The 12,426-nt window shown below is 48.6% G+C and overlaps 2 protein-coding genes across 2 annotated transcripts; one reads left to right on the plus strand and one right to left on the minus strand.

The window, feature by feature from the left end:
- Window positions 1-292: 292 nt before the first annotated feature.
- Window positions 293-6,993, plus strand: F4807DRAFT_414140 (SEN1 N terminal-domain-containing protein). The gene is made up of 3 exons (XM_047996941.1): window positions 293-4,668; window positions 4,723-6,830; window positions 6,889-6,993. Exons 1-2 carry the CDS (start codon window positions 704-706, stop codon window positions 6,827-6,829), a joined length of 6,072 nt encoding a protein of 2,023 aa, XP_047857221.1. The 5' UTR covers window positions 293-703; the 3' UTR covers window position 6,830; window positions 6,889-6,993.
- Window positions 6,994-8,719: 1,726 nt separating this feature from the next.
- Window positions 8,720-11,311, minus strand: F4807DRAFT_457499 (uncharacterized protein; the record flags this gene model as incomplete). The annotated part of the gene is made up of 1 exon (XM_048001049.1): window positions 8,720-11,311. One exon carries the CDS (start codon window positions 11,309-11,311, stop codon window positions 8,720-8,722), a length of 2,592 nt encoding a protein of 863 aa, XP_047857222.1.
- Window positions 11,312-12,426: the final 1,115 nt, after the last annotated feature.

Genomic DNA, 12,426 nt, shown 5'->3' on the forward strand with positions numbered 1-12,426 from the left:
TGTCTAGTTGTCTTCGCCTTTTCCATCAAGCTTGTCCAGATAACTTTTCTTTCTCTCTTACACATCTACCTCGGACTTCCACTCCGCAGATTGGGAATTGATGGGGATTATGCCAAGCTTCTGAAGCTCAGCCCTAGAGCCAGCCCACCATACCCATTACCTCACTACGGACGGAACCTTGAACCGAAAGCAATCAAGGCCTTATCGATAAGAAAGCACTGTAAGTTACCTAATACGTACTTCGTACCAGTCTGGGCCTCTGGCACGTTCCTCGAAACTTCACGCGCCGCGCCATGGGCAATTCACTTTAGCCTTACACATCCACCGTCAAGTCAGCCTTGCAATCAGGTAGACATACATCACATACCTAACTCCCTTGCACTCTGACTACGCTTGCGTATGGTTATGCCTTGTCGCGCAGCAGAGAGCAGAGAATCTCTGTTTCGTAGACCCTCGCGCCGGAATTACACGCCATCAAATCCATTCTTCCCTCCTGAACATTTCTGACTTTTATTTTCAGTTACGTGGTAACCATCAGGTACCGGCCACCCGACAAACCGAGGGCTTTGAATTTAATCTTTCAAGATAATATCTAAAGCTTGACGGAAATCTTAGAACTTGAACCTAAACCTACAACCAACATTCGATCCTTTATTCCGACGTCGAAGTACGATCCCGGGCGACATGCCTGACGTAAGTCAACATGTCTGTCAATCAATTACTCGAGGGTGCTTTTAATAAGCTCCGAGAGTTTCCACAGGAGTCTCATCTTTGTTGCCCGAGAATATCCGACGAAGACGATGAGATCTACGAGGATGTCGAGGCTCCCAGCAAAATCACCGTCGCCGAAAAGGAAGAGAGAATCCAACAAGGAAAGGAGAGGCTGAACCAGGCATATATCTGTTCACTTATATTGGGTCTCGAGGAAGAATCGGCGGGAAGCTTAGGCTCCGAGTTTAAGGAGCGGACAAATGGTTTCCTCAAGTCCTGCGCGACATGCGTGCGAAACTGGCACAAAGGACGCAAGCCATTTCTCAAAGACATTGGCCAAATCTACGACGACAATGTAGTCACTGAGATGGAGGATCGCTTGAACCAGTTCGATTTTCTCCGCATCACCAAAGGCCTCGAGGGTGCTGCTGAGTTCATCAATGCTCACAACGGCGTAGCTGGGCAGAGCACTTTTCTTAAGGAAGACCGGGAAGATTTACTCATCGCCCTCTACGAGGCCATCTGCTGTATGCCATACTTGAGCTTGCCGGAAAACCGAAAGCAGTTCAACTTCGTATTTGAAGCGATCCAGAAGAGAAAGATTCTTAAGCTAGATGAGATCCTCCCGACAATGACCTTTTTTCTATTCGACGAGAACGACACTCGTAACCGATTTGCCGTCCACACCTTCTCTCGACATCCCTCTGTCACCGAAGAGGACTTTGAGTGGGCAATCAACGACAACCTCGCAGACGCCATTTTGAAAGCTAATGACATCAATGCGTCTCCTCAGTTCCTCCTTCGCTTCTGGCAAGGATTCCTTCACATATTAGATGTGCTCGACGAGAAACTCGTCATTCATTCCCTGCGAGGCATGACCGTGCAGCCGAGCATATATGAATTAATGCTCGCCCAAATGTCTAGAATTCATTCAGTCCCCATTTTAAAGCTGCTTCTCAAGGCATTCTGCGCCCTGATACGAAAGTCTCCTAAGGCATTCTGGGATGCATATAGTCATTACTCTCACACAGCAGTCGCAGAGCAAATCCTGGTCAGCCCGGCCTTTAAGTCACTCCTTTTACAGTCGGGAGAGCCTGATGTGTCCGAGGGTCCAACGGCAATCTCTTGGGTGAAGTCATTCGTAGAATCAATCCCTACTCATCAGAAGAGTGATGTCTGTGATTCGCTTTTGCACCATTTCCTGCAAAGGTATGCACAGGACCCCAACATGACATCGGGAGGCAAGGTTGCTTGTACTCTTGTCGCGGTCGAGATTCTCTCCTCCACCCTGGGAACCTTCGCCTCTCCGAACTACAAGCTGCACGTGTCTTCTTCGACCATCCATACGAATGCGGTCTTGAATCTAACCTTGAAGTATAAAGACTTGATCATACAGCTTGCCCAACTCCCACCCGACGACCAACAGAATGCTGCTATGTCTCATGCCGGTTTGTCCGTAATAAAATACGCTCTCACCTTGGATTCTCGCATCATCGTCGAGGAGTTTAGCGCACTTCAGAACAGTGATAAACTTGTCCAACGAGAGGTCAAGCGGAATTCGCCGGGTCTTTGGGAAGCATTCTTGGAGATTCTCCAGCCCGGTGCAGATGAACTTGCTAAGATAATGCTAGTTGCTACCGGTCCTCTGATTGCCGTGGAGATATTTCGGCCGGTGAAGAGACAGACCCTATCACCTACGAAGAAGGAGTTCAATATCGATTTTCAGAAAACTGCCGAAGTCGTGGGTCGGATGATTGAAAGATTAGGCGACTTCAGTGAGTCTACTCTACGACAGCTCTGTTCGGATCCTTCGACGATATTACCTATCGTGGCTGCTCTTGTCCATGGCGAGCAAGACATCAATCAAGCTGGGGCTTCTTTTATCAAGACTGTCACGAACGAGATGAGGAGAACCGACGCCGTACTTAGACTATTGGAGGGCTATTTCACCCATGCCTTATCGTCCTATACTTCTATCGTCACTGAAATCACCGAGAAGATGTGTCTCTGGTCACCGCAGTTCAATGTCATCCGGTACTCGAGAGACATTCTCAGTAGTCTCTGCGATCCGACGTCTGGGATACTGCGATCGAAAGATCTGAATAACAGAGAGCGTGAAGTGCTTGGTGCTTGGTGGAATGCACAATGGAGATTTCTTGACAACGCCTTCACCCAGACAGAAGATTGGAGTCGCCTAATCGACATGGAAACTATGAAGAATTTCTGTCGAGAAGCTATGGAGTTTGCCGAAGCTCTATTAGCCCAAGATGGTCTCCTCGCCTCTGCATTGAGTTCAGAATCCGCACATTCTTCTTCAATGGACAACGGTGAACAACCTGAAAAGCAAGCCATGAGGGATATTCTCGAACAGCCACGGAAGTATTCCTTTGGTCTCTGCAAGATGCTTCGTTTGAAGGATTTGTACCTCGTCACGGTAATCGTCAACGTCCTTGGGAAGCTCCTGAGACGTTTAGTGGAGTTTGATATCGAACTCCCCTCGCAGGCTCTGACATTCGTCAAGAATACCTGCATTAAGAACAAAGATGGGCGATATAACACCTCGACGAACATGAATGATCGCCAACGTGCTGAGCTGTTGCGAGCCTTGGGTGAAGATACTCAAGATGACGTCGAGATCATTTCAATTAAGAAGGCTGAGCCGCACAAACGACAAAGTAGGCTTGATGCTTGGTCGAAATCAGCTGATGACACATCGGGTACACCAAGTGCACCTAGTATATCTCGGAAAGGGAAGATACCAGTGAAAACGAGCAAGGATGATCTCCGCGACATACTGAAATCCTCCACTTCAGAGAAGACTAAGTCCACTTTAGACATAATCAAAGCTCGCCACGCGGAACGAAAACCCGCGCAACCTGTAGTTAATGTGGCATCCATTCGGGAGAAACGCCAGAAGGAGGCCGAGGAGAAGCGAAAGCGAGATGCCGAGGTCATTGCCAGAGCGAAAGCTCTTAGGCAACCTAAACCACTCGTCAGCGGTGAAGGTTCTGGCCTTCAGGGGCTTTCCGGCGTCCATGGCAAAGATCATGCACCACAGAAGAGCGAGATCATGGTCAATTCTTCTTCGGAGGATGAGGACGACTCAGACGGCGATGCCGAGTTCTTAGCTCGATCTGCCGCTGGAAAGAAAGGGGCGAAGGGCGGGCAATCCGCGAAACCCCACGTGCCTCTCCCGGTGAAGAAGGTGAAGATTCAACGTTCCGCGAAGGATATGCGAGCGCGACTTATTCCTCCAATGGACATACTTCATCAGGCTATTCTGGAATGGGATATTTTCCATAAAGGCAATGACCCACCTAATGGCATAAGATGCTCTAAGGTCTCTGATGCCTATGGAGACCCCCGCGAGTACAAGGAGACCTTCCTACCACTTCTAATAAATGAAGCGTGGAGATCTTTTGTAACAGCTAAAGATGAAGCAACCTCGAAGCCGTTTGGCATTAAGATTGTTAACCGGATGAACGTTGATAAGTTCGTCGAAGTTAGTACAGCCATGCCTATTAGTGAAAACAAGGATAGGTTCCTCTCAGAAGGAGACATCGTCCTATTCTCACAGGCTGCGAATCCATTGGAGGCTACTGAGGACTTGCATTGTCTTGCTCGTATCTGGCGTGTTCAGTTCAAGAACGGCAATTTAGAAGTGCAATTCCGCTTAAGTGGCCGGGCTGGACCTATAATATCTACGATGATGCCCAAGTCCGAGCTCTACGCCGTAAAGATTACCAATATGACCACTATCGAGCGTGAATACGCTTCATTGGAGAGTCTCCAGTATTACGACTTGATGCCCGAAGTTCTAGAGGCCAAGCCATCTCCTATGCTGAAATTTAGCCAAGAAGCCGTTGAGAAGATTATGGAGAACTACCAACTGAATCCTGGTCAGGCCAAGGCAATCTTGAATGCGAAGGAGAATGACGCATTTACTCTAGTTCAGGGGTAGGTCTCAAGTCATTAACAAGTCATTTAGAAACGTTCACTAACTACTTATAGGCCTCCTGGAACAGGCAAGACGAAGACGATCGTAGCAATGGTTGGGGCTTTACTAACAGGAAATTTTTCTACGAATACCGGCACAGCTATCAAACGACCTACTGGACCGGGTTCGACGGCTAGTAAAGGGCTATCCAAGAAATTGTTAGTTTGCGCACCGAGTAACGCTGCTGTAGACGAGTTAGTTCTGCGTCTCAAAAATGGAGTCAAGTCTACGACTGGATCTTTCCACAAGGTCAATGTCTTGCGTCTTGGTCGCACTGATGCGATCAACGCCGCCGTAAGAGATGTCACTTTGGACGAAATGGTCAAGGCCCGCGTGGAGGGAACCGCGGACCAGAATAAGGGCCCCAGTTCACGAGACCTAATGCACCAAGAAGCTGGTAAAATCAAATTAGAATTGGCTGATCTACGACCACAACTAGAGTCGGCGAGAGCCGTCGGCGATCGCACGCTGATAAACCAATTTCAACGAAAGTTCGACGAGTTGAAGCGTCGCCAGGCTCAGATTGGCGCAAAGATTGACGCCGATAAAGATAGTGGAAACACGGTTGCCAGAGAGAATGAAATCCGACGGCGTCAGATTCAACAGGAGATTCTTGATTCTGCCCAGGTACTCTGTGCGACACTCAGCGGTAGTGGACATGAAATGTTCAAGAATCTGCAAGTCGAGTTCGAGACAGTAATCATCGACGAAGCTGCACAGTGTGTTGAACTCAGCGCGCTGATTCCATTGAAGTACGGCTGCTCTAAATGTATTCTGGTCGGTGATCCAAAGCAGCTTCCTCCTACAGTGTTGTCACAATCTGCTGCGCGTTATGGATACGACCAGAGTTTATTTGTTCGTATGCAGCGTAACCATCCTGATGACGTTCATCTCCTCGACACGCAATACCGTATGCATCCAGAAATCAGTCTTTTCCCCAGCCAGGAATTCTATGAACGACGTCTCTTAGATGGCGATGACATGAGAAAACTACGTCATCAGCCATGGCACCAGAGTGCGCTGTTGGGTCCCTACCGCTTCTTCGACGTTAAGGGTATCCAAGATAAAGGTCGCAAGGGCCAGTCACTAATCAACTTGGAAGAACTCAAGGTTGCCATGCAACTGTATGAGAGGTTAATGACAGACTACCCAAATGCCGATTGGAAGGGAAAGATCGGTATTATTACTCCCTACAAGGCTCAACTATTCGAGCTGCGTGATCAGTTCTCTCGTCGATACGGAGAGAAGATTAAAGAGTACATCGAATTCAATACCACGGACGCTTTCCAGGGCCGTGAGTGCGAGATCATCATCTTCTCTTGCGTTCGAGCCAGTCCTACTGGTGGTATTGGTTTCATGACTGACATTCGACGTATGAATGTTGGTCTAACTCGAGCAAAGTCTTCTCTATTCATTCTTGGAGATTCGAGAGCTCTAGTCCAAGGTGAATTCTGGAACAAGCTCATCGAAGATGCCAAGATTCGAGATCGCTACACGGCTGGCGATGTCCTCTCTTTGCTGAGAAGACCTGGGGCCAAATTGCCGCCCACTAGTTTTGATACTCAGCCAACGCCCGCCCAGACTCTCCCTCAGCCTATGGATACTTCGGATCCCAGCTCGAAGCAATCTAGTCGGGCCAGTAGCAATGAAGATGTAGTCATGGAGGATGCACCACCTTCGAATCGGGCACCTAAGAAGAAACCGACACCCCAGTTACCACAGACGTACACTGTCCTTGAACGACAGGAGCCTCGAACCTCAACGGACAACTCAGCTATGGCGGGATATGGCGGGCTCAATGAGAGAGGCGAGACCGCTACCGTCAATCGTTCATCTGAACGTCCTGTAATCCACCAGTCGGGTCAAAAACGGCCTAGAGATGGCAGTGAGGATGGTAAAGCGCCGAAGAGGGTAAGATACATGAACGCAAAAAGATATTTGAAAAAATCACTAACTTTGGGTAATATAGGTTGCCAGCACAAATGTTCCCAGAGCGCCGCCGAGCGCCCCCCGAAACATGCCGCAGCCCCAAGACCCTTCAGCAATGGCCGTTTTGGGCATGACACCAAAGCCCGCTTCGTCTTCTCACAATCCCCCTCCTGGCCCCTCGAATGCTCCTAGGGTATGTAATGTTTCCTTTACTTATATAGTAACGTTTCATCGCTAACAATGTTTATTAGGGCCCATCTGGTTCTGGGCCATCTCGGCCGATCCCACCTCGAAGACGACCACCTCCTTCCGATCCCTTCATCAGACGTAAACCCAAACCTCCCCAGTAATACCCCAACCCCCCCTACCCCGGATAAGAATGACGGTCAATTTTATTATGCTCGTGCTGCTTCATAGCCACGGGCCCACTTACATTATTACAATAACGCACCGCACAGCATTTTATGTGCCTCGTTACGGGAATGGCGTCATCGGCATTCTAATATTTGCATCGCATTTGCACGGCGCTTGGCTTTTATCCCACGATTCTTGTATTCTTAGATCCAATATCGCTTACCCGCTCGGCTCTCCACACGGAAGAGCACGCTTGAGCACGCTTAATCAGGAACCCTCGGACGGCTTTTTTTTATTAAAGAAAAGAAGTGGCTTTTGATACCCAGGTCTCGCATCTACAGCAAGGGCAAGGCAAGGACGGTATTTGTTGTTGTCTTTTTTCTTCGTAAAGATTCGGGGACGGGAAAGGGAAACTACTGCTAGACTTAAAATAGGTAGCCGAGTGCTTACGCTACCTCCCGTAGATTTCCGGGCGACTTTTTTTCTGTCGTTCGAAATAATGACGATACAGCCCCAATGTTGAAAAGGGGCGCTTGCCTAGGTAAGTATCCTAGTTCCGTGTCGCCTGGCCGGTTTTGTGCTTCTTCCGGTGATTTGGTGATCCGTGTGTACGTAATACGCCGTATTTAGTGCCTGGTGGTTTGGCTACTCTTGAGCGCATGATCTTGTCAACGACTTCGTCAGAGTGGGCGTCGAATATCTAGGGTGCGGTGCAAACTACACGCCGTTTTCTTTCCTACCTTCATACCTACAGGACTATTATTCACCCTTACTAGCCTTTGGTTCCGTTTTGCCAAATCCGTACCTATGAATATCTCACGGCGTTGACCCCGGAGACACCTTATTTCCCCACATTACATTACTACGCCTAATGCCTCTTATATCACAAGTTTCACACCCTCAATCAGAAAATCTACATCTACATCCATTATCGTTATCTCCTCTACCTATTACCTCTCCCTAAGAAGACTCTGCTTTCACGCCGAATGCACGGTTTATCAGGCTTATTCACTCTTCAAACTTAAAACCATCATCCTCTTGCGGTATACACGATCACATCCTTCCTTCCTACTCCGCGAATTATCCGACCCATGAAACATTAGTATCAGCATACCATTACCCTATTCCACCGCTCCTCGTTTTTATCTTCCGACTACCTACCTACCTACGCCCGCACGTCGCATGCAAGACCGTGACTCAGCCTAAATTCTTCAACCCTTGAAGTAATACTGCGGAGGTATCGGCGTGCGTTGATTAGTCCCGTGCCTAGGTTGCGTGGGTACGCCAAATCGAGCCTCTCTAAAGAAAAAAGCTCATATAGGGGGTTTAAAAGTCAATATCGCCACGAAGAGAAGCCTCAACTCGCATCACGGATTGCCAACATCCTATCACTTGCCATGCATCTGAACACTTAGCACAAGGATTAGCAAGTCGCCCTTTTTTTGGATACGGAAACACCGTGAGGTGTGAATATATTACAAATGCGTAAGTAGATAGATGACCAAAGATTGTGAGGTAAACTAGGTAGCTAACCAATAAGCTGACTAATCTCAATAGGGGTATGTTTTGTTCTAACTAAAACGTGGTCAGGGTAGCTACGGTAGGAAAAGGGGGAATTGTATGGTATTATGAAAGAACAAGCCTGGTGCCCCTCAAGCCACACCACCACCAATACATCTGGGAAACCAAACATAGCCCAAAAGGATATTAACCAGCTACATAACCAATTTAGAAGAGGTTGAAGATCTCGGTCTCTGTAAAAGGCGTCCTCTCCCCCTCCATCTCTGGTTGTCTCGCCGCCTCCTGCAGCTCGCGCATGAGTGGTTCCATAACTTCAACGCTATCTACCTCGCTACTATGACCGTTACTACTAGCGCGAGAGTGGCTTGAGATGCCGGAACCTCTGGCGATTTTGTCAGATTGTGATCGCAGATGTTCCTGTAATGCTTCCAAGGCTGATTCGCTGACACGTGTGTCCATAGCATCATTCTCCTTTCTTCCCTGGCCTTCACCTTCCCGCTCGGCTGGATGTGGGCTTGGTGAGCTGTGTCTAGGGAGGCGCGTCGCGCTCTGTTTTAGCCCAGTCCGCAGGATTTCGCGTAGATTATCATAGCTACGTATGGACCTTAAGGATTGGGCGCGTCCTGGGACAGTTTCGCGATGTCGTCTGCGCGGACGCGGGGCAGAACTAGTTGTAGGACGAACGGTAGCACTTCGCCGCAGGGGATTTTGATGTTGATCCTGCAGCAGTCTATTAAGAGTGTCCATCAGGGATACCATTGACTGCATCAGAACCTCGCCGTTTCGCTCTAGCCGGTGCAGACGTTTCTCCATGTCTTTAGTGCGGCTTTCTTTTAGCTTCTCGTACCGCCGGAGGAGCTTCTGGTATGCGATTTTATCACGAAGCTCTGCCTCCTCCGCTAGCGCTTGAGCAGCATACTTTTCCCTCCGCACTTTAGCTTCTTTCTCATCTTGTTCTGCCTGTTTTTCCCTTCGACGATAATAAGCTGTGCTACCTTTCCAGGGCATCGGTGATTCCAGCGGGGATGGTGATGATGAACTTGTCATAACTGGGACACTCGCACTTCTTCCATGGCGTTTCTTAATGGCAGCTTCAGGCGACAAGTAAGGCGATTTCAGATGCAGACCGGGCCGGATAGGACCAATTTCTGACATTTTAGCTGTCAAATACGGCCTCGAAGACGAAGACGAGCCTATATTGTGACCAAATCGGCCGAGTACAGGGGATTCTGGCCAATCATTACCAGGTGGTACTCCTAATACTGGAGCCTTAACCTGGCGCAACTGAGCTTTCAACTTCTCCATATCTTTCCGCTTCCGCTCCCGCACCCGATCTTTGCGATTCGAAACCACCTTGGCTACTGTAGGAGGCGATAAAAGCTCCACGTGTTCCGAGCTGTTGCCCCTGATTGAGTTATTTGAAGGTGGTGTTGGGAAATTGAGATTTAGAGGGGACTCGGCTTCCGGGTGAGAAGGTGGCCGTACAACTATGGGGACGGATTGGTACGCCGTAGCTGTTTGCGCCTTCAAGAGCCTGGGCGATGATTCCGTTGTCTTTAGACTCTCGGCAACCGAGCTGCACGGGCCCGTTGCTCGCTCATTCCCGTCATCATTATCTGAGTTGGCGGTCAATAACATAGGCTGACGGTTGACAATATTGACGCCCTCATTTCGCTCAGAAAAAGTTAGTGTAGCCCGTCTACTTGAAGTTCGGACTGGCAACGTCAAAGCACTTGAAGAATTTGCTAATAGAAAGCGTGGGCGCCCAGCTGATTTACTGGTACTCTTTGAGTCGTTTTGCGGTGCTACACGATTATCGTAGGTAGATGACTCGTTGGCCTGAGCTGGTTTCTTAATTTTCTTTGGTGCGATCTCAATTACGCGAGGGACCTTGTCAGTTCCGGGCTCAGTGGACTCTGAAGTCTTCTGCTGCTCAAGCTGTGGTGTTTGGTCCCGCAAAGGAGACTTAGATTGCCGGTTGGTGATATACGATGTCCTATCAGATATTAAAGGGGACAACAGTGCTGGGCGGACTGTGGCATTCTCTGGTTTTTCTAGCTCTTTTCCTTTCTTGAGAGATATGTCTTCTTGAGAAGCCTGCGAGGTTACCGTTGAAAGCAGAGAAACCTTTCTAGGGGGAGGTGCCAATTCGGTAATTGCTTCCTGTTGCGTTGCCGACTTTGTTACGATAGAGATAGTGGACGATGATTCGTGATCTTCAGCGACGGCCTTGAGCGTGTTTCTGCGAGGATCAAAAGTCGATCTACGCGCTAGATTATCGATTTTCGGACGTTGTATAGGGACGTTGCTAACATTTGAATAGTTTGTCGGGATCGAGATGGCGATGTATCGGTGGCCATCGGTGGTTCTAGCGGAAACAGCTGAGTCTGGAAGCCTGATAAGTGGTGGTTGGCGGCGTTTTCTGCGCTTCCTCTTCTTGCGAAAGACTTTAAAGACGCCCCATTTACCATCAGCCGAAGAAATGCTCGCATCGTCAGGTATTGACATGAAATTTCCCGGAGGTGGAGGCCCGTGAAAGAAGGCTACGAGGTCTTTTCGACAATCCTCGCTGACGTTAGGACGAGCAAGCATCTTGCCAGATGGCAGAGACGAGGTCGTCTCACGCAGCTCAGATGTTTTCGTTTCCCTCGTCAAGTTGGAGATAGAGCGAACGACAGATGCAACAGAGGATGGGTGAGACGGTGTCGAGTCTCCTTTGGCCTTGTCTTCTATGCGCACCACAATTTCCTTTTCCACCAGGATACCCAAGCTGACTGAGCTTAGGAAGATGCTCTCCATAATTAAAAATGCGTATGCGGAGACGACGAAAGGGGAGAAAGCCTATTCTTTTACAGATAGCTTCCATGTGTGAATGGAGACAGCATACGCCACTTTTACCTCATCATCAGCTGTTCCGATTGTTCGTGACATGGCCAGACCCAGAGCTTTGGGAGTCAGGTATATTCACGCCCGTGGAGGTTCCCAGCATCAACACGCGAGGATTCCCTCGAGTATTATGAAGAACTATCCCTCAATAAAAAGGCTGGCACGACAACTTGTTGAATATTTTAGACATAATATGAACCCCTTACGGGCCTTTTCGAAAGAACAATAGAGACTTATTGGGGAATAGGTAGAAGTAGCTAAAAATGGCAGCATGACGAAGCGGAGAAGGACCCCAACTAAAGGAAGGCGAAGAGAAACGATTGAAGAGGTCGGCAACTAGCCGAGAAAGTCAAATATCACCTTCCATCTAAGTTTGGCATGGCAGAGAGGCAAAGGTTCGACTAACGACCTGTGATCGGCACGAGCAAGTGAATACTGACTAGCCTATCAAGGATAAGCTGGGCAACTTGGTTCACGACCATCCAGGCACTCGACTGCCTGCTGGAATCTTAGAAACTTGGAATCTTGGAAGCGTGAGCTGTCTCGAGTCAGAGCACTAGCAGCTTTGACATCGACGGATGGCTTGGGACGAACAATGTGACAAGTAACGAAGTATGTTCGTCTGGTTAAAGTGACTCCAGAACGATGTTGAAACATGTTCGCGAGACACGAAAACGAGATGTGCTAGACAACTAGAAAAGCCTGTCGTACAATCAACTTGCTTTTCCTGTCAACATTGTTCGAATAGAGGCTAAGGACGGACGATCGATATAGGAACATACTGGACCTAGGTTCGTCCCTGGCTACTAATCGCTACCTGGGTTCTAGTCCAGGGTCACCGATGCGTAATATTGTTGTCCTAGGTGCCTTGGTAATGGAATATTTCGAAGCCTGGAAGCTTTCCAGCAGTCGAATGTGTTTGATTACGAGTCATTGTCACGGTCGAGTTGTGAGACATTGATGTTAAAGTTTAATTCAAAGCTTCCGAGATCCTCGCAGGGATGGAAATATATCGGAAAGCAAAACCT

Source organism: Annulohypoxylon truncatum (genome assembly GCF_022578515.1).
Source record: "Annulohypoxylon truncatum strain CBS 140777 unplaced genomic scaffold F4807scaffold_6, whole genome shotgun sequence".
NCBI classification, from domain to species: domain Eukaryota; kingdom Fungi; phylum Ascomycota; class Sordariomycetes; order Xylariales; family Hypoxylaceae; genus Annulohypoxylon; species Annulohypoxylon truncatum.